Below are 19681 nucleotides of genomic sequence, written 5' to 3'. Positions count from 1 at the left end.
GCTTCACGCTGACACACAGGCGGGGGCAGGCTCCGGTCCCCGCGTCCCACTCCCAGGCCCCGGGGAACCCACGTCAGGTCCTGCCAGCAGTCCGCCCACCTGCACTGGCCCCTGGCTCCCTGTCCTGCAAAGCTGCTGCTGAGAATTCAGGCAACGTGGTACAAAAACCAAACAGGACCCCTCGCAGCTATGGACCCAGGTGCCGAGTTCTCACCAGCAGCCCCCGCAAGCGCAGGCTGCCCGAGCTACCGGAGGCCCCCATGAACTGCCCAGTGCAGGCCAGCGTGTGGATCAGCACACTGAGCTAATGCTGCTCCAGCTCTTCCTGAGACACCGTTGTTTAGGTTCAAGGTGGCAGCTGCAGAGCAGACCAGGAGTCGCGCCTGCAAACATACACCGAAGGGGCCCTGCCGACGCTTCCCCCGTTATTGCTGCAGAGACAGATGCGTGGGACCAAACATGCTCCTCCACGAGGGGGTGGCCGCGAAAACACGCACCCCATCCCCACCCCATCACTCCTGTCTGCACAGGGACGCAGGTACAAGCACGGTCACCCCAGCAGCGGGACGATGATGACCGTCTTTCTCCCCTGAAGAGCCAGCAGCCGGTCCTGGCATCCCCTTCAGCCTGGAGCCCTGGCGAAGCAGCTTTCTTTCCCGTCAGTCCACGATGACGCAGAGGAGAAGCAAGAACTTGCTCTCAGGGGGAGCGCCCACTGGGAGAGACCCTGTCCGGGACAGCTTTCTCTCCCGATTCCCCAACCTTGGCCGCACGTCACAGTCGCCGAAGGACCCTGAAAGAAGCCCGAGGTTCAGGCCAAGCCCACACCACTGTGGCCAGACTCGCCCCAGGGGACCCAGCTGTGTTTGTCAGCTCTTCGAGTGATCTCAAGGGTGGCTGAGGTTGAGGACCTCTGGTCAAGACACTCCTGACACTTTAAAATGTCTCGGCACTGTGTGGCCCACCCCTGCGTGGTGACAATGCCGCAGGCAGCCGCCTTCCCATCTAAAAGCGAGGCAAATTATTTTTCTTGTGGAGGCCCCAGGTTAAGCAACCGAGTGAAGCTTTTCCCCAGTTCTGTCCCCCGTTGCTGCTGACTTGGGCTAGTCCTCTCCCCTTCTGGGTCAGACACATGGTGGGCAGCCCCTGACCGCTGGCTCCCGCTCCTGTGGACACTGGTCAGGCGGGGAAGGAAGCCCTGGGAGCGGCACCCTCACCTGCCTGACTCGTGTCCACTGTGCCGGAGTGACAGCGTCAGCGCTGACCTTCCACTGTGACACCTCTCCTCAGCACCAGCTCCTGAACGGGGGTTCCACCAGCTGCCACACGGGCTGCCTCCCAGTCACCCTGCCCCATGCCTCCTGCAGCAACAGCGCCACCTCCCTGTCCTCCCAACAGCAACAGAGACCTTGTCGCCCTCCCGGGACCGGAGAGAATGGAGGCACAGGCGTAAGCTCTTAAGTTACGTTTCTTTGCTTTAAAAAATCAATCTAAAAAGTTGACCTATTTGGATACCAAATGGCATCTAAAGTAAAATCTCACCTCTCCCCACAAAAAGAAAAAACGAACAAAATAAAAAGGAGAATGAAAAAATATGCCAAAACAGTAACAAGGGCTCCTTTTGGGGGTGAGATGACGGGGATCCCTACTCCCAACCTGTTTGGTTTTTTTTAAAGTTTCTTTTATTTCTTTCTTGTTAAAAAAATGATTTGAGAGAGAAAGAGAGAGAGAGAGAGAGAGAGAATCATCGACCTGTTGTTCCACTTCCCTATGCATTCACTGATTGCTTCTTGTTTGTGCCCGGACCGGGGATCAAACCCGCAACCTTGGGGTATCCGGACGACGCTGTAACCGACTGAGCAACCTGGCCAGGGCCCAACCTGTTTTTTCCTACTTCACCCTAGTTTATTAACTTTTTAAAATGAACATATTACCTTTAAAACTGGAAAGCAAAACTCAAATATAACAAGTTCCAGAAATTAGTCAGTTATTTAGAAACTAAATCTAACAACCATTCAAAGACTCCGGAACTCCATGGAACCAACCCTCACAAATCGCTGCCCAGTCCCAGCGTGAGCAGCGGCCGCCTGTGGTGCTGCACTCTCACGGAGCAGCGCCTGCTTCTCACAGCAGGTAATGCTGAGCTAGTCCGGGGTCCGGACCGCACCCACAAGAGGGTGTGGCCTATCGGCGCCTGGCATCTCCGAGGTAAACCGCATCTGCTGCAGGAGGAAGCGTTTCTGGAGGAAAACCGGTCCCTGTGCGTCTCCTTACAGAAGCCGATTTAGGAGTGTCCGCCAGGGTCCCCCTGACGCCAGGTCTCTTCCCTCTGGACACGGGGGGTCCCCAGACTTGGCAGCCTTCCAGCACAAGACAGGTCTCCTCAAAGGTCCGGATATTGCACACTGCCGTTGTTTCCCCCGAGTTTGGGCCGCTTTAGCTCCGGAGAACTGCCCCGAGGGTCTCCGGGCATCTCTGAAACGTGAACAAACACAAGGTTGGCAAGTCAGTGAAGACTTCGTGAAGTTAAGAGCTGGTGTTCAGAAAATAAATTCTGAGCCCAGGCATGGAATTAAAACGCCTGGCAAGGTCCTGTGTTCAGAGAGGATCTGTACCAGCGGTTCTCGAGCGGGGGCCACTTGGCCGCCCAAGGGACAGTGGGCAATGTCTGGTGACGTTTTATGTCATGAGAAGGGGGAGTGGGGCACCACCATGCAGGGGTGCTAACACCCCTGCAATCACAGGACAACGTCCTTGACAGAGTGAGCCGGCCCAGGATGTGAGCAGCACCCGGCCGAGCAGCCTGACTGACCCACATCACCGCCCAACGCGCCACCCAGCTCTCCGGACGCTTTCAGGGAAACAGACAGGCAGCAGTGAGATGGTGATACGTTGGTAAGAAACGTCCTTGCTGCCTTCCTACTGACTTAGAACTAGCGGATGTTCGTTTCCAGAAGGACAAGAGAGAACGCGACACCAGGACCACTGTCACTTACCTGACTGAATGTCCTCGGTGGGAGGGGTGGACGCCACACTGCTCAGTTCGGAATTCGGAGCATCTGTCCTCAAGGGTATCAAGTTCACTCTCCTTGGTGAAAAGAAGGAGGAAGGGGTACGTGGCGATCAGTGCCATAGCAACTGTGCATAAAACACTTTGAAACCACCCAAAGGGAACATCGGACACTTGCAGCTGATCCTATCAGGCGAGGCATTAGATACAAGGCTGACGTGCCCACGTGCTCAGGCACTAAGTTGTTCGTGTTAAACCAGCGCAGCTGTAACAGTGAACCTCACCCTTCACCAGCCACCTGAGGGTGCCACAGACTCGTGGGGCTAATTGCCAGCGGTGTGCCGAACAGCCGGCTACCAGACATGCTTTCTACTACAGAAAGCCCCCAAACATTTTGCCTTTTAAAATCCACAATCTTAATTTTCCACAATTATTACTTTTTTCAAAAACAACAACTGCAAGAAGCTTGCAAGACATTAAGAGGGGAAAACTTCAATAGCAACACTATTTCAAGGAACACCTTCCCCCTCCCTCCCACCCGAAAAAGAAGAAAAAACAGAACAGTGCTAGTCCGCAGAAAGAAGTCCGATTCACAAAGTGCTGAACCCTCCCCCAACCCACGTTGTGGCTCAGCCAGTGCAGTCACGTGACCCGCCAATGAAGTCATGTGAAAACGGCAGAGAGGGGAACCTGGTGCTTCTAGCGCCTTGCGTCCTGTGTGGTCTGTCTACAAGGTGGAGGGTGGGGGGCCGGTGGAGAAGGCAGCAGACAGAGGGGATGATGACACCTGGCAGGAGCAGCGCTCAGGGACAGAGGGTCAGAGGGCAGAGTCGGCAGCTCACCAGCCGCCTGACGAGAACAGGGGCCAACAAACACAGCCCCACCATCACCAGAGACGATGGCTCATCCGACCGGATGCCCCGTTTACCGGGAGCCCGTCTGCTGGACAGCAGACACCACCTGGCAACATCCCTTTGAGCCCCTGCCCACAGCAAAGTGCCCGTTACTGCTCTGGAAGAGACACTGGCACAGAAGGAGGCACACTTCCTGCCCTCAGGACTTGTCACCTAACAGGGAAACAAGCAGACACAAAACCCGGCCACGAGTGTGACGTGTGTGACAGAGCAGAGGGCTGAGGGAGGACCCTAGTGTGGCCCAGGCAGGGGAGCACAGGTCCAGGGCCTCCCAGGGGATGGTAAAGGAAGAGGCCTCCAGGGGCCAAGGGCTCTGGGGACCCAGCTTTCAGGGTCTGGCTGGAGAGGGAGAAGAACGTGCAGGCGAAGGGGAGGGACAGCTGACAGTCCTGGCTGGAGGGTGGAGCGACAGCGGCTCTGCGACAGGCAGGAAGCGGGCCCCACAGAGGCCTGTGAGCACAGAAGCGGCCCTCTGGGGGCTGAGGTTGAGGACCGCCTCTCTGGCGGCAGCACAAAGTCCCTGCTGGGTGGAAGTTCACCTGCTAAAGTGGGGGCCTTTCTATGGGTCTTTCTCCATCAAAAGTCCTTACCGGGGCGTCTTGCTCCAGGCCTGCAATGTGTTCAGAGTGACCCTCCGGGGCGGGGGTCCTTTCGCGTTCTGACTGCTGGGCTGCAGCGTCTTCCTCTCCTCCGAAGGCCCCGGCGTGGAGCTTCGGGCTGCGGCGCCAGTCGAGGGCGTGTCCTTGGCCGCCACTGGGGCTGGGGATGGCTTCGCCTGAGCAGGCGCTGTGCAGGGGCTGCTGGGGTCCTGGATTCTGCTGGGAGGGGTCCCCTCTACCTGTCTGGGTCCTGGCGGAGACCCTTGTTGGGTCTGACTCTTAGCTTTCTTCGCTGTATCAGGAGTTCCCGTGCTCAAATCTGGCTTCTCTTTGAAAGGTATTCCAAGTTCATCCTTCTCAAATGTCACAAATGAACAGTAACCATCGGTGGAAGAAATGGCCAGGAAGGCCCCATCGCTGGACCTTTGTCCCCAAAACAGGAGGAAAAGTCAGAAGCTTTACCCAAGTCTACGGGCCACTCCTCATGCTCTGGTTACTGGTTAGAAACGGGAAGGTCGAGCAAAGTCACAAGCTTCATTTGAAGGGAAAACACATGACTCAGAAAGGGTGTGGGTGGGCCCGAGAAGGGGGGCATGGTGGGGTCCGGGGGTGGGGCAGGAGCAGGGAGCTGAGGGGCCGGGGCCTTGTCAGAAATCAGAGTGCACAGCAATTCCTCGGACAGCTCGTGGGCCCCGGCTGCCCCCACAACCGTGGCCCGGTGAGTCCCCAAACCACAGCCTCCGGGGCCACCCCGCAGGCTATGACAATCAATTACCCCGCAGGGCAGTCTGAGCAGGCGCCGACCCTGTGGCAATAGGGAACGTACCATAGATCAGAAATGGCTTTCTTTTTAATGCTCCTTCCTTTTTTAAAAAGTGGTGAATAAGGGTCAAAAGGTCCTCTGCAGTGCTGAAATGCTCCAGGCCCGAGGGTCTGCCTACTCCAGGGGACCGGACACTCTCCCCCTCCGCCCGCCTCCCCGCGCCCCAGCCACTCACCAGGAAATGTCGCTCAGGGTATGGTAATGGATGTTCGCCACGTAACCGAAAGGGAAGAGCTGCTGCGTGTCATAGAAGAGCACGGAGTCTTCGGAGGCCACGGCGAACACCAGGCGGTAGGGCAGGGCCACCAGCGGCCCTTGGGAGGGCCCATCTGCGGGGGGACAGGGGGACAAAGGGCAGTTACACAAGCAATGGCCAAGTTCCCACAGGACACAAAAAACAATTTCTCCCCCAAAGCCCTCTCTCGGGGGACATACACAATGTAATTTTACTAACGCTTTACAAAAGAATTCTAGTCTATTATTTTATATTTGAATGTAGGAATGAACAAGAACAACGCATGAACCAGGAGTCCTGGGCACCCGAGGTCCAAAACGAAGAGAAAAGAGAAGGGGGCGGTGAATGAGGCTGCGCACTCCGACAGGTCCTTTCTGATAAGGAGAAATGGGGTCCCCTGGAAACACTGTATCAACTGACATTTGAATGTGCTTTCCCATTAATTATATTCATTCCAATAAAAATTCAGAGAGTTAAAAACACCTTTCACTTCCAGCCTTGGAGTAGCTGGGACCCGATTTACCCTGATTTCTTTAGGATGCTGGCCGTCGGCCATGAAGGGCAGCGCCCGGAGAGAAGGGAAGCAAATGCGTAAAGGGCTGCAGCAGCCCGCACTCCCCGCCTGGAGTTTCCAGGCCCGGCACGTGCCCAAGCAGAGTAGACAGAGCTGGGGACCAGGCTGCGGCAGAGACCAGGAGCTGCAGTCGTCTGCGGCTGCGTGCTGGTCGGTGCGTGTGGGGGAGGAACCAGGAGAGAAGGGTCTGGCCCCGAAGCGCCCACAGGCCAGAAACAGCGGGCATTCCCACTGGCCACAGGCCCAGCTCCTGTTTCCAGCTGGGCAGCGATGGGGGCGCTCAGAGAGGGCTCCGCCTCCCACTGGGGAAACCCGCCCTGGACTCAGTGTGTGGCGATGCCCCCAGCACAGCTTAACAGCAGGACCCAAAAGGAGCGAAATGTTTCCAAGCAACTTCACCACTCCAAAAATAAAGTTCAAGAACATTTGTAAGAGTAGAAACATACCCAGCGTCCACTAAGGTGAAATTCATGTCTGACATAGAGTAAAAAAATTTCAGGGCACGCAGAGCAGCAGGAAGACCTGACCCACAGAGGGGAAAAGAAAGCGATCCAAACCAAGGCTGTGTACACAAAGACGTGGCCGGAGTTACAAAAACTGCCCCCCGGGGTCCAGGAGCAAGCGGAGAGGCAAGACCCACACAGAGGTTCAGAGGGGAAAACAGCAGACGGACGGAGGCACGCGGGACGGTACCACGGGCAGATCACACAGAGGAGAGGTCAGTGGGCACTGCACAGCCAGGACTGCCCGCCATCCCACACTCTGGGGGGAGCAGCAAGGGGCAGAGCATCGGTGAGCTGAGGGGTGACTTCGCACGGCCGCTGAAGAAGCGCAGAGAGCGGTGACAAAAATATTTGAAGAAGTAATGGCTGAACCCTCCAAACTGGGAGAAAACAGTTAAAAAACAAAGAAAAATCCAATTCACACACAATTATGCTGCATAAAAAATGGATAATGAATGACTTTCAACCTGCTTCAGTGGGAAGAAAAAGACTGGCACCGACACTCCTTTAACGCTGCCCCCAGCAAAGAAAGGGTGCTCCACACAGAGCGAACCGCTGGCGTGCATTCTGGGAACGTCGTCCTTGCTCCCGCTCCGGAGAGTAACAAAAGCGAGCCAACCTCACGTGCTCACCTTTCCCCACGAGATAAACTCCACGTCACACCCCACCCTGGTGACGCGCCCGAGCAGAAAACCCCGCACAAGTGCTGGGTGCTCACGTGCCTGTCTCCACCACCGGCCGCAACTCAAAGTAGACAGGACAGCAGCGGACAGCAAGCGTCGCTTTTCCGGGACACGGGAGATGAGCGATAGGCCTACCGATTGAAGAAGGTTTTAGAAAAAGGCGCCGCTGCCCAACAGCAGCAAGAAGAAAGGGGGTGTTTTAAACAGTTCCTCAGTTGCATACCTCTTAAGATTTTTCCTGGAGAAAACGTAGGTTGTGTTGGTTACATTCTCACCAGACTCCACACACCCGGCTGGGGAGGCAGGAAAATGCAATGTGTCATTAAACTGCTCACCAGCAAAAACCCGAGCGGCCACTTCGACTGTGTAAAATAATCTTCCTGGGAGAGTATTCCCTGGACACCGTTTCTGTGACTGGGGACGGACACAAACCTCGTCACAGTCTGGGCTCAGCCCTTACTCTGGTTCTACCCGCCTGTCCTCTCACCTGGGAGTCATCTCAGCTGCCCCGGAGCCACCTCCGGGCCCGGGGAAGGAAGAACGTGAAGCGGGAACCCTCTCCCTGGAAGACCTCTGCCCGAGAACCCAGCCAGTCCCTGCTGAAGGGCTGCGACAACATGCCCAGCTGCGTGCCTGGACCCGACCTCGGCTGCCATCCAAGCGCTGAGATCGGGCCTTCTCCCCCCCCCCCCCCCCCCCCCCCCCGATGGACCAGGAGGCCTCGCCCTCTGCTGAAATCTCCAGCCCCTGCAGACGCTGACTGGGCGCTGGGGGGCAGCCCATACCCGAGATTTCTTCTACACTCACCCCAGGATGCCCTTAAAGCCAGGTCAGACCCTGGCAGACCCTGGCCGTCACACACAGCTGCCGTGGGAACACCCGCGCCGGCTGCTGCTCTTTCCTGGTGCATCTCCGCACACACAGTCGCACACGGGACCGCCACGTATCCACCAGGGAGGGCAGTAGCTGCCCCGCCCCGGCCTCCCCTCCCCAGGTGTCCGCTGACACCCCCTGTCACCTCTGCCTTTCCTCCAGGCTCACGTAACCGGGAGAGCCAGTCTAACTGACCCGCATGCACACACACACACACAGTGGGTTTTTCAGTTTCTTTACAAAATGGAGTGTTGTTTACACTTTTCCTCATTTTGCTTTTCTTAGTCAACTACTCATGAAAGTTAACTGACATAGCACTAATGCATTCTTTTCCCCCCTCTTTCATCCTCCTTGGTCTCCCTCCTCTTATATTTCTCTTCCTATTTGGCCTTTACCCGATAGCCGCACGTTATCTCTGATACGGCACTCGCTGTTAGACGCCTGCAGGTAACTAGGGGTTTGAGCCCTCAGACCGGTCCCGGCGAGGCCCGGCTTTGTCCCACGCACCTGGCGTCAGGAGCAGAGACCCATCAGGGGTGAAGCTAAGGCGACGGAAGAAAGACTTCATGCTGTCGTCGTGAAACATCCGGTAACTTCTCGCCTGTGGCCCAAAGTTTAAACATTATTCCAAACCCTTACGTCTAGGTTTTGTATTATCATTCATTACTGACAATAGTAAATAAACCTGAAATAATGTATTATACGTCAAACACTCTTGCAGGACCGATCATTCATGAACTGATCCTTTTTGTTCACGGAGCTCTATGTGTGCGTCTGTGTACGTGTCCACGTGTGTGGGCGCGTGTGTGTAGGTATCCACGTGTGCGTGTGGTTCGACGGTGAGTTTAAAAACCCCCGGGCACCAGTGGTCCATGTGGGGTGAGCTGGAAGACAGCAGCAGGAAGACAACCAGGAGTCCTCTGCTCATTATCTGTGTGTGTAATTTAGACTTTCCAACCACATGAAAGCCTTTTAAAAAGAACACAGCTGATTATTAAACTGGTAGTCATACCTTTCCGAACATCTCCAACACCGTGCGAACGAACGCCTGTGCTGCCTCCACCAGCACATCGTGACACCAAGATTTTACTTCCCAGGATTCCATCACCCCCTGCTTCACAGTGGGCCCCTGCCAGCATCAGCCAGCCCGCGGCCTACGCGGCCTCAGCCTGCCACCCCGGGGCTGGATTGGCGCCCCCGTCCCTTTCTTTTGCCAGGAAGTGGCCGGCTACTTTCAGGCTGAGCGCCTGCCTCGTACTTTTGATTCCTCCAGGACTAGGGTCCTTCTTTCACTTGCCAGTTCTTTCTAAGAGCAAACTCCCCCTGCTCCCGAATGCCCGCCCAATGGCTGGGTCCCACTGTCTGCCACCTGAGCGCTCTACCTGCCAAGAGGCCGCACTGCCTGCTCCCAACAATTCACCACGAGACCCACCTGCCTTCCTGCACCTAGTGCTGGGGTCCTCCCAGGTCAGTGGGCCTGACCCCGCTACACCGCGGAATCCCCTGGGCCCTGCCTGCCTCAAGCCGAGTGAGGCATACCTCTGCGGGTGGAGACCAGGCACCCATGTTTTTGTAATGCTTCCCAGGTGACTCCGCAGGGCAGCCAGGGTTGGAAACCACTGTCCCCCACCATCAGCGCTCCTCTGGCGCCCAGACGTCCCCATCTCCAAACAGGCCAGCCCCCCGCACGCGCTGAGCCTGGACTGTCCGAGAGGAAACCTTACTGGGGTGCGGGTGGCGCTGAGAGTGATCTGGCTGCAAGACCCGGGGAGCTCAGGCCTCCCACGTCCCAGCTAATGCTCTGCTCGAGGACAGTCGCGGCTGTTCCTACCTCCCCTTCAGCGCCCGGGCCGGACAGCATCTTTGAAACATTGAAAGCCACACGCTTCTTCTGTGTGCTGTACACCCTCAGGGTCCTGAGCAAGACAGAAAGTCTGAGTGACTTCTTCCATCAAAGGAGCTGCGTTTCACACAGGAACAATCTGTTACCCAAATCGAAGGTCACTTCAACGATTTTCGGCCCGCACAGCCATTTACCAGTGACTTTCCCACGTAACTGAGTAAAGTAATGCTTGCTTTCGGCACGAGCCACCGAAAGGCTGTCACTAGTGAAGTGGAGAAAGATGTCACCCTCTCATTTCTTACTGAACGTCTCAGCCTCTCAGGTAAGGTGCACGTAAGGCCTGGCCTTGTTTCCCAGGGCCTGGCCCTTTGGCCGGGGGCAGCCTGCGTGACTGTGGTGGGGTTTACTTAGGGTTGGACGGTGTCGCCCCCGGGGATGCACAGGGGCAAGGAAACCACCAGCAGGGAAACTTGGTTGCTGGTAACGCATTTTGTTCCCACAGCTGGAATAACCTGTGTTTCCCTCCCGACTGCCTAAGTAAAAACATGGTCAGAAAATAAACGACATCGGGAATACAATGGAAGATTCTATGAAAAACACACGCTAACATTTCCACATTACTTTCATTCCGGTGCCTCCTGAACTTAAATGTGCTGTAATTAAAAGTAGTCGATAAATATTCAGCAGGGCTATTTTGACTCACGAGTAAGGGGCCTGGCACTCTGATTTTTTAAAGTCTTTGTTCCAAGAACACAATTCAATTATCCCAGCAAACACAGCAGGAAGCCCTTCTTTCAAAAAAGACAAAAGGTTTTATGTTTATATTAATTTAAATTGTCTCATTAAAGTCACTGCCGTAGTAAACTATAGTCAAAAATAAAGTGGCCCTGGCTGGTGGGGCTCAGTGGACTGAGTGCCAGCCTGTGAACCAAAGGGTCGCCAGTTCGATTCCCAGTCAGGGCACATGCCTGGGTTGCAGGCCAGGTCTCCGGTTGGGGATGTGTGAGAGGCAACCAGTTGATGTATCTCTCACACATTGATGTTTCTCTCCCTCTCTTTCTCCCTCCCTTCCCCTCTCTCTAAAGATAAATAAATAAAATCTTTAAAAAAAAAAAATAAGTCACCCTATCACTAGGTACATCTTCTTAAGTCATATTTACCAAAGACATTTTCTTTAAAAATTACCTGTGAAATCCAAATTTAACTCAAAGCTCTTTCCGCATTCATTCGCTCATTCAATATAGATTTACTAAGCACTAACTTCAGGTCAGGCACTTGCCCTGATCAGTTTCCAATTTTTCTTATACTGTAAAAATAACAGAGTATAAAGTCCTTTAAAGGAACCCGGGAACGAAAGAATCAAAGCTAGACCACGGTTCATATTGATGAAGTTGTGGTAAAATACCTCTGCAGAAGTTTTCAAGTAAATAAAGACAATCCGTCCATCGCTAACGCACCTGTCACAGCTCAGGGTGGCGATATACTGTCCCAAGGGATCCCAGGTTACTCCCTGTACGTAACTTTTATGTTCATTAAAGATGGAGATCTTTTGTCCTACGAGGAAAGCACACAGCAGCATTACAAACCCTGCTCAAGCTCCATCGGTGCACACTACCATTAACCGCTAGCGTCTTTGGACAATACCACTGCGCGCAGCAGGCGGTGAGACTCTGCAGCAAACTGTGTCAGACCCCGCGGACACAAAGATGGCTTTGCACTGCCCCCAGCCCCAAGGCACTCGGAGCTCCGTGGCAGAGACAGACCCACCGGCAGGTAAGCACACTGCAGCTTGACCGAGGAGGGCAGCTAACAGCAGCAGGTGAGGGTCAAGGGCATGAGCTGAGCCGTTCTCAGGTCAGGCGGGATGAAGGGGTCAGCGAGGGGAAAGGAGGTACTCTAGGCAAACCATGGGGTGAGGGCCTGCTCAGGGACACGGAGCGATGACAGTAACTGAGAACTGTGAGTGAGGGACAGGGCCAAAACGACAAGACAAGGAGGAGAGGCGGTAGGTGACAGAATCCTGGGTCTGAGGAAAAGGCTCTGGGCATTCAGAGTGGCCAAGAGGAACACTGAGAGGAAGGGGCCTGATTACAAAGGCTAAACCGAGGTTTGGGCGAGAACGGAGAAAGTGTCACCAGTGAGCAGGTGGGAGTAGGCCAGGGCGAGACGAGGGCCGGAACCAGGGCAGCGCTAACAGGGATGGGCCTGCGGGGGAAACACTTAGAAGGAACACCAGGGGCACACAAAGGCTACCTGGATAGAGACGGGGAGTGAGGAAGCCTCGGCCAGGCTTGGAAAAACAAAACGAGCCCCTCTTCCCGCAGCGGTCTGCCCCTGGCTCGCTCCCTCTGCACCACACTCCCCATCCGGCCACCCAGCCCCTGCACTGTGGCTGCTGCTCCCTGCTGCCCGCCCGCAGACCTGGGCCCTAAAGCTGACGGTGACCTCCTTCCTGCCCCTCTCCTTTCTCGGCCTCTTTTCAGGGAGTCTGCTGAGGTTAAGGGGGCCGGGGTAATGAAGAGGGCATACAGAGATCTGTAGGGGTTTGGGGGGAGAACAGCAGGGAGGATCTGACCCCAGGTCGGGGACACTGGTGAGGCTGGTGAGGGTGACTCGGGAGTGGCCCAAACCTGCAGGGTGGAAGGTCTTGATCCAGCTGCGCTCAGCCTGGGACCGGGAACTAACAGGAGACTGCTACCCCGACCCCAATCCTGGGTCAGGGTTTGTCTTGGGAAGGGTGGAAGGAAAGGGTCTGAGGGAACACACTGTTGATAACTGACCACCTGGGGCAGCAAGCTGGCTGGAGGAAACAGGAGGAACCGGCTGAGGCCAGAGGGGCCAACAGATTGGGAACGGGCTGGGGGCTGGGGGCCGTGGGCTGGAGGAAGAAACGGAGGAGGTGCTATGAGAATGGAAGGAGGCGGTTTGACGGGAGAGGGGCCCCTATTCGGAGGTCAGCTAGAGACCCGTGGACTGGTGCAACATGACGACGGGGTCAAGCCGATGTCCTTTTACAAGCTTCTCCTGAAACTGTGATGAACTGTGAGGAGCTAAGGGGACAGGAAGTAGAAGAAATCACACCACACAGAATTCCTTCAATAAAAATGGATCTACTTCAAAGAACCGTACCTACGCTACACACACACACACACATTTACAAAAAAGACAGCGGTCTGGGGCGTCCCAGCACGGGAAATGGCACCGACTCGCACCTGACTGTCTAAGAGCTTAGAGTCACAGCCGATGTGTCAGATCCCATCAGCTCGTCCGTCCTACAGACCTCGTCCAGCCCAACCCTCTCCCTCCCCTTCCATCACCAGCTCCTGAGCCCAGGCTGTTGTCACCTCTCCTGAATACCCCTCTGCCACTGACCGCTTCCCCTGCTATCACCAGTGTTTTCCCAGGACCAATCGCCACGTGCCACCCAGAGACAGCTTTTTAAAATGTAGAGAAAATTCCATCACTCTCCTGCTCAAATCCCTCAGCAGCTTGGGTCATACTTGGGGTACAATGGACAGCCTCCTGGGGCCGGGACCCCATCCCTCAGTCCCCCACCCCACCTCTGGTAGGCTCTCCATTTCTCTCTCTCACACACACACACACGCACGCACGCACGCACGTGTACACACAGCCTCTGCACTCGCTGGAATGCTCTTCCCAAAACAGTGCGCACGACTCGCTCCCCAGCGCCATTCAAGTCTGTCCGGACCCTCGTGCCTAGAGAGCCTTCCCGGATGGCCTGCGCTCTCCGACTGACCGCTTCTCGGAGCCTCTGCCACCTGGCACCCCGCTGGGACGCAGCCACCTTGTTCGTGTGCTGGGCCAGCGTGCTGGCAATGTTCAAGGTTATGACAGCTGGCCTACAGGGGCACTGAGGGGACTGTCTAGGACAAAGGCCACATTCGAGGACAAGAACAAGTGGCACTCGCCCTCCATTAGAAAGAGAGTGACGGAGACAGGGGATGACAGAGCGAGGCAAGCTAGAGGAGGGTGCAGCTGGTGGCCAGGGACCAGAGGACAGACTGTGACAGCGGGGACGAAAACCGGTCTGCGGAGGTCAGGACCCTCCGGGGCCCCGGGGGTGGGGGAGTTAGCAGGCTGCACAGCAGAGGAACGCGGAGGAGGAGATGGGAGAAAACACCAAGCCTGAGTGAAGGCCTGCAGGGCACCAGCCACTGCAGCCCGGGGCACCGCATTGCTCTTTACACAGCTGTGACTTCTCCTGGGCTACCCTCTCCCCCATAGGGAACAGGCTCTTGCAGGCAGCGTGGTGCCCCTTGTCTCCTCGATCCCACCTGACCCCGACCTGGTACAGTCCCTGCTCATTAGCGAAGACTGGCTGACCCTCCCCCGACCTGACCTCCGCAGCGGCAGGGACCAGCCTGTCCCCATCACGGCTGCACCCCGGGGAACACAGGACTCACAACACCACTGCAAGGCTCCTGCTTTCTGACCAGGACCCTAAAGCTGAGTTGGGCCCACAGCGCACAGGCTAATTCCTGCCCGCTCTGCCGCCTCCCGATTTTGGCTCACTACAGAAAGTCTCCTGACGCCTTCGAAGAGAGAGCAGGTCGGCTCTTCAGACACCTAGACTCCCGCTTCCTCTGATGGTAACAACACCCTTCAGATACCTTTGCTGACGTCCCATACGATGGCCGTGTTGTCCACAGAGGCGGAAGCCATCAGATTCCCATCCGTGGCCCAGCAAATGTCATACACGTCTTCCAAGTGGCCCCTAGAATCCAGAGAGGGAAACGAGGGGAGAAAAGAGAGGAAAATGATCAACAACTTGAAGGCCAGCTCAGGGACCACACATCAGAGTGGGATTTTAGAAACTGCTGGCTGGAACTAGGTTAGCCAAACCTGTGACCTACTGCACTCAAGGTCATGGTGTCTTTAACATGGATTCAATTCTACTAAGGAACACTTTATAGCAGAAACTAAGAAAACCCATCTTAAGCCTGCTTTTATGTTTTAAGACTCTTCTCTTATTTCTGTCTTGCCTAAGTAAAAGTTTCAGGTTAGATACAAAAGCCAAGAGGCCTATCAGGCTAATGCACTCGGAAGGTAAAGACGAATCATTCCACAGCCCCTCCCCACGCTACCTGAGGGTTTTTACCACGGTCCAGTTCTCCTTATTCAGCTCAGCCTCATCCTCATCCTGAAAAGCGATCTGTTCTGGCTCCTTGTTATCGTTCACCTTCCACAACAGAATGACCGCATCTGCGGAGGGAGTCGGTGGAGGACGGCTTGAGCTTTACTGCACACTGCGCCCCGTCCGGATTTCGAGGCGGTTAAATAATACATTTGTTGTCCAACCAGGGCCCTGACGGCTGACCTCTAAGAATCCTGGCAGGAAAAACAGGTTTGCCTCCTGAACAGAACCTCCAGAATCAGCCTCATCCAGGTCAGCGCTACACAAAGTCGCCTTAAACAGAAGGGTGCCCGGGCCAGCAAACAGCACCGCACAGCGACTGAGGATGCTAACAGAACAACAGGCATAACCTAGGCACGAATGAGTGAGAAAAAAGCAGCCACAAAGAGCCACGGACACACACCGGGCCGGCCAATCGCCCCTAGCTGTGTGACCTCCAGCAAGTCACTTGAGGCCTCCGAGTCCTCCTCACCTGTAAAACGGGGAGGGTAACAGAACACCTGCCTCAGGAGTAAATGAGTTCACCTGCAGAGCGCCTACAACACAACGCCTGGCACACAGTAGTAACCCATCTGGGCGCTGGCTGTTAATATCGTGGACCCGTCTCGTAGGTCAGCCTGACGCTATCGACTGTCTGGGTCCTCCCTCCCCACACTCCTGACTCCACGCTCCCCACACGCCCTTCCGCCTGGACTCGGCTTCTCTCTGAGGACTGCCCGCAGGAGGGCAGTGAAGGAGAGGGCGGAATACACACAAGTTCTCATTCTGGGACAGGAACCCTGGGAGCCTGGCCAAGCGGAGATGGGCCCAGCCAGGCGGACACTCCCTCCCCACGTGCCGATGGCAGCTCTCTGGCCCTCCAAGGCCAAAGGACTTTGCAGCCCCGGGCAATCTCACAGGAGACAGCCGGCCAGCCCTGCCAGGCATGTCCCCACTCCCCCCCTTTCCCTCTACGCACCCGCTCAGGCCCTCCAGCACTGAGTTTAATAACCAGGGCTCTTTTCCTCCTGCACACCAAGCCTGAGATTGGTTTTATTTTGAACTGACTTCTAGACTGTTCTGGTGTTAAAGCGTGACTTTTTCTGTACAGTTTGAAGAGTAGAGATGGAGAACATAGGAAGTGGAGCTGCTAAAATTATTCACATTAGGAAGGTTGAGGCAGGAGGAAAGACACTGTCCTTGTTCTACCTGACCTGGGACCTCAAGCTTTTTGAACTCTCCTGTCCTGTGTCAACGCCTGGATGTGCCTCTGGACACACACGAGGCCTCCAGGAAACGAACCCTCTGATCTCCCAGGACCCAGGCCACCGGGCACAACCAAAGCCATGGTGCCCACACTAGACCACCTGGCACCATCATCCTCACTGCCTGACACCTGCTGATAACCGTCCTGAACCAATCCTAGGGCTAGGAATGCAGGACTGACAATTCTCAAGAACGCACTTTTGACTATGAGAAATCTTCACCTTTCTTTCCTTACGGAGCCTAGCTGTGCTCCCAGGGTGTAAACTCTAAGACTCTTGATGAAATCACGATTACTTACTACCAGCCAAAGCCTCCAGACTCTTCTTGAGTTCGCCGGACAAGTTTTATGCCACTTAAGCACAAGCAGAAAGTATAAATCAATCTACTTCCACCAAACAAACATACTTTAGAGGGCCAAGTAATTAACTAATTACACAGAAACATGGAACAGACTGTGATCACTTACAAATTCTAAACCAACAATCGGGCGAGGCCAGAACAGGGCCCCTAGACTTCGGCAGGTGGATGAGCACCGTCCTCCTGTCTGGTGGAGGCCCCGGGGGTGGGGGAGCCACCCTCACGTGGGTCTTCTCAGTCTAACTTTGCTGTTTTCCATCTGCTCACGCTCCCCAGAACATTATTTTTATTTTACTAAACTATCTAAGTGATAGATTGTCATGGTCAAGCGACCTCTATAATAAAAAAGCCTGTCTGGCTCAAATCTCGCGATTTACCGCGAGACACATGGGTATGTAGTTTCTAGGGGATTTTGAAGTACAATACTCACCATCGCCCCCCGATGCTAACATTTCCCCATTGGGAGAAAAACGCACGACGTTGACGGCTTTGGTATGGCGAGCAAGACTGGACAAAAATTCCACAATGGCCTTTCCGTCTGGTCCTTTCTCCACCTTCCAGATCTGTTGATACCAAAATGCTCATCCAGGGAAATAGAGTGAGCACCTACCATACTGTGCACACTGAAACAACACGCCGCTATGCCATTTCCAGGAAGGAAATTTGGTTTTTCTTTTGAAACAGAAAATGAAGGCACCTCTATCTGAAACACAAGCCTACAGTCCCCTGCCCCGCTGTCCTCCCTCCTGCCTCCTCTGGCGCAGATTGCTCCCCAGCAGGAACCTGGCTCAGGACCCTAAAACCACAGGCATCTCAGGTCCCTCGGTCTAGGGAACAGGACCCAAGAAAGGAAGCGGCTTTCTTTTGCTTCCTAGCCCCTCTGGACTAGACGAGGAAGTGAGGAATTAGTATGGGCGTTACCGTATTTTGCTGTGTATAATGCGCACTTTTTTGCCCACAAATTTTTGAGGGAAAAAGAAGGATGCACATTACACATGGGTGGTACTAATTCCATATCTATATAAATATTCTTAATTCTTTTATGTGTGCTTATGCGTTAAAAGTGTAACTCTAGAAAGCAGTAACGATATCCGTATGCAAAATAATACGCTGAAATACGATCATTGGTTTTGTTTCTAAATATGAATAAATAAAAAACTGAATTAAAAAATTAATATGAAAGACTTTTTTCCTGCAACTTTGGGCCAAAACTGTGAGGGCGCATTATACACGCCAGCTCATGGTACACGGCACAATTCGGTAGTTGTAAATCAAAGACTGGAGGAGGCTGGCTGCTCTGGGTGCCTGCCCGCGCCCCTCCGCCCACGCCCTGCACCTGCTTTACCCTGACGACCGTGTCGACGCCCGCGGACGCCAGCCGGTGGGTCCGCCCCGCCGCGCCCGGCTGCAGGTCCAGGCTGTACACCGGCTCCTTGTTGTGCCAGGCGATTTCGCATGTGATGACTTTCATCCTCCCGCGTCGCCGAGGGGCAGGAATGGTCCTCGGCCGGTTCTTTCCCCGAAGACAGATGAAAGCGGTAAGTCATTGGGAATGAACTGAGTATTACAGCGGGAAACCTGAACGCTCGTGAGCAGCCAGGAACCATGAAAAGGGCGGCTGTGTTGGAAAGGAGGCCAATCACGTCCTGACACAAGACCTTGCAAATTCCAACCAGAATGTTCTGCTGAACCCCCGCTTTTGAGATTGTCCTGCTACGTCCGTGCGTCCGTCCGTGTCCGGAAGAGCAAAATGGACCGGCAGGCAGAGAAAATCAGGAGTCCGATCCTATCCCCGCTTAGTGGGGTTGGGGGCACTCCCGGAGAGCTGGGGGGCCGGGCCAGGCCACATGGGAAGGGGAGGGGACTGCCAGGAGGAGGGGGCTGTAGAATGACGGGGCCGAGCTCGCGAGGGAACCCCACTTCCCAGGAGTCTGGCTGCCCGGGGGAGGGGTCCCCAGGAAGAGGCGGCTGCCCGGGGGCTGCAAAAAGAGAGGGCCGGGGCCGCGAGGGAAACCCGCTTTCCCGGGATAGGGCTGCCAGGGCAGGGAGCCTCCCGGGACAGGGGACCCACCCCCTTCCCCAAGCTGTACAGGACAGGGCGTTCGGCCCGGGAAGCCGAGACCCGGCCTGGCGGGAAAGTGACCGCGCAGGGCTGAGGCTTGGCGGGAACCGGCCGCCCGAACGCACGCTGCTCCGGAGCTATCCCGGGCCCCCGCCGCCTTCCCTCAGAGAGAGCCTGTTGCCCCGGCCCGGTCTGGAGACCTGCGGTGACACGGGGACGTGAGAGCCAGCAGCGCGGAAAACGTACCTGCAGGGATTCGGTCAGACAACTGCACCTTTGCGCGCGCGGATTCTCGCGCAACAAGGGACCAGCGCTCGCGTGGGCGGGGCCAGGAACGCCCCGCCCCTCCCTGGGCGGTGAGCGAGGCCCCGGCGCCACCGAGCCGTCCAATCAGGGCTCGCTCCTGCCGACGTCTACTTCCCGATGCCCAGTGGGCGAATGAGTGTGCTTTCCTATTCCTTCGTTGGTCCCCCTCTTCCCTTGTGGATCCGTCCTTTCAGTAAGCGTTGCCTGAACTTCAGCTCTACGCAGGGCTGTGTGCCGGCGCTGGACACGCAGCGGACGGCGAAGCGGACTCACCGTTCGGTGAGAGGAGGCCAGCGGTCCTGCAGGCCAGGAACTCTGAGACCCGCCCAACACTCCCCGGTCTTTCACTGGGACAGCGAATTCTTGAGAGCAGTGACCTGTATCGGGCCCTGTCTTGGTCTGAAACGTAGTTTCAAACGTCAATAAAATACGGACACTGCCCTCGGCCTCCTGTGGTCACGTACACGGGGCATCACAATAAAAAGATAGTGCAAGGAGC

At 55.5% G+C, this 19681-nt stretch overlaps 1 protein-coding gene across 1 annotated transcript; it reads right to left on the bottom strand.

The window, feature by feature from the left end:
- Positions 1-1488: 1488 nt before the first annotated feature.
- On the bottom strand, positions 1489-19194 carry CHAF1B (chromatin assembly factor 1 subunit B). Its single transcript, XM_024561489.4, has 14 exons — positions 19123-19194; positions 18160-18327; positions 17245-17377; positions 15163-15280; positions 14689-14792; positions 11515-11611; positions 10046-10130; positions 8722-8815; positions 7565-7634; positions 7381-7472; positions 5522-5675; positions 4515-4946; positions 2997-3088; positions 1489-2475 (listed from the first exon to the last, which is right to left on the bottom strand). The coding sequence occupies exons 2-14, from the start codon at positions 18283-18285 to the stop codon at positions 2384-2386; spliced, it is 1689 nt and encodes a 562-aa protein (XP_024417257.2). The 5' UTR covers positions 18286-18327; positions 19123-19194; the 3' UTR covers positions 1489-2383.
- Positions 19195-19681: the final 487 nt, after the last annotated feature.

The sequence above is a fragment of the Desmodus rotundus genome, chromosome 2 (genome assembly GCF_022682495.2).
Source record: "Desmodus rotundus isolate HL8 chromosome 2, HLdesRot8A.1, whole genome shotgun sequence".
NCBI classification, from domain to species: Eukaryota; Metazoa; Chordata; class Mammalia; order Chiroptera; family Phyllostomidae; genus Desmodus; species Desmodus rotundus.
The sequence above is the reverse complement of the archived record's forward strand: the minus strand, read 5'-3'. Positions and strand labels throughout refer to the sequence as shown.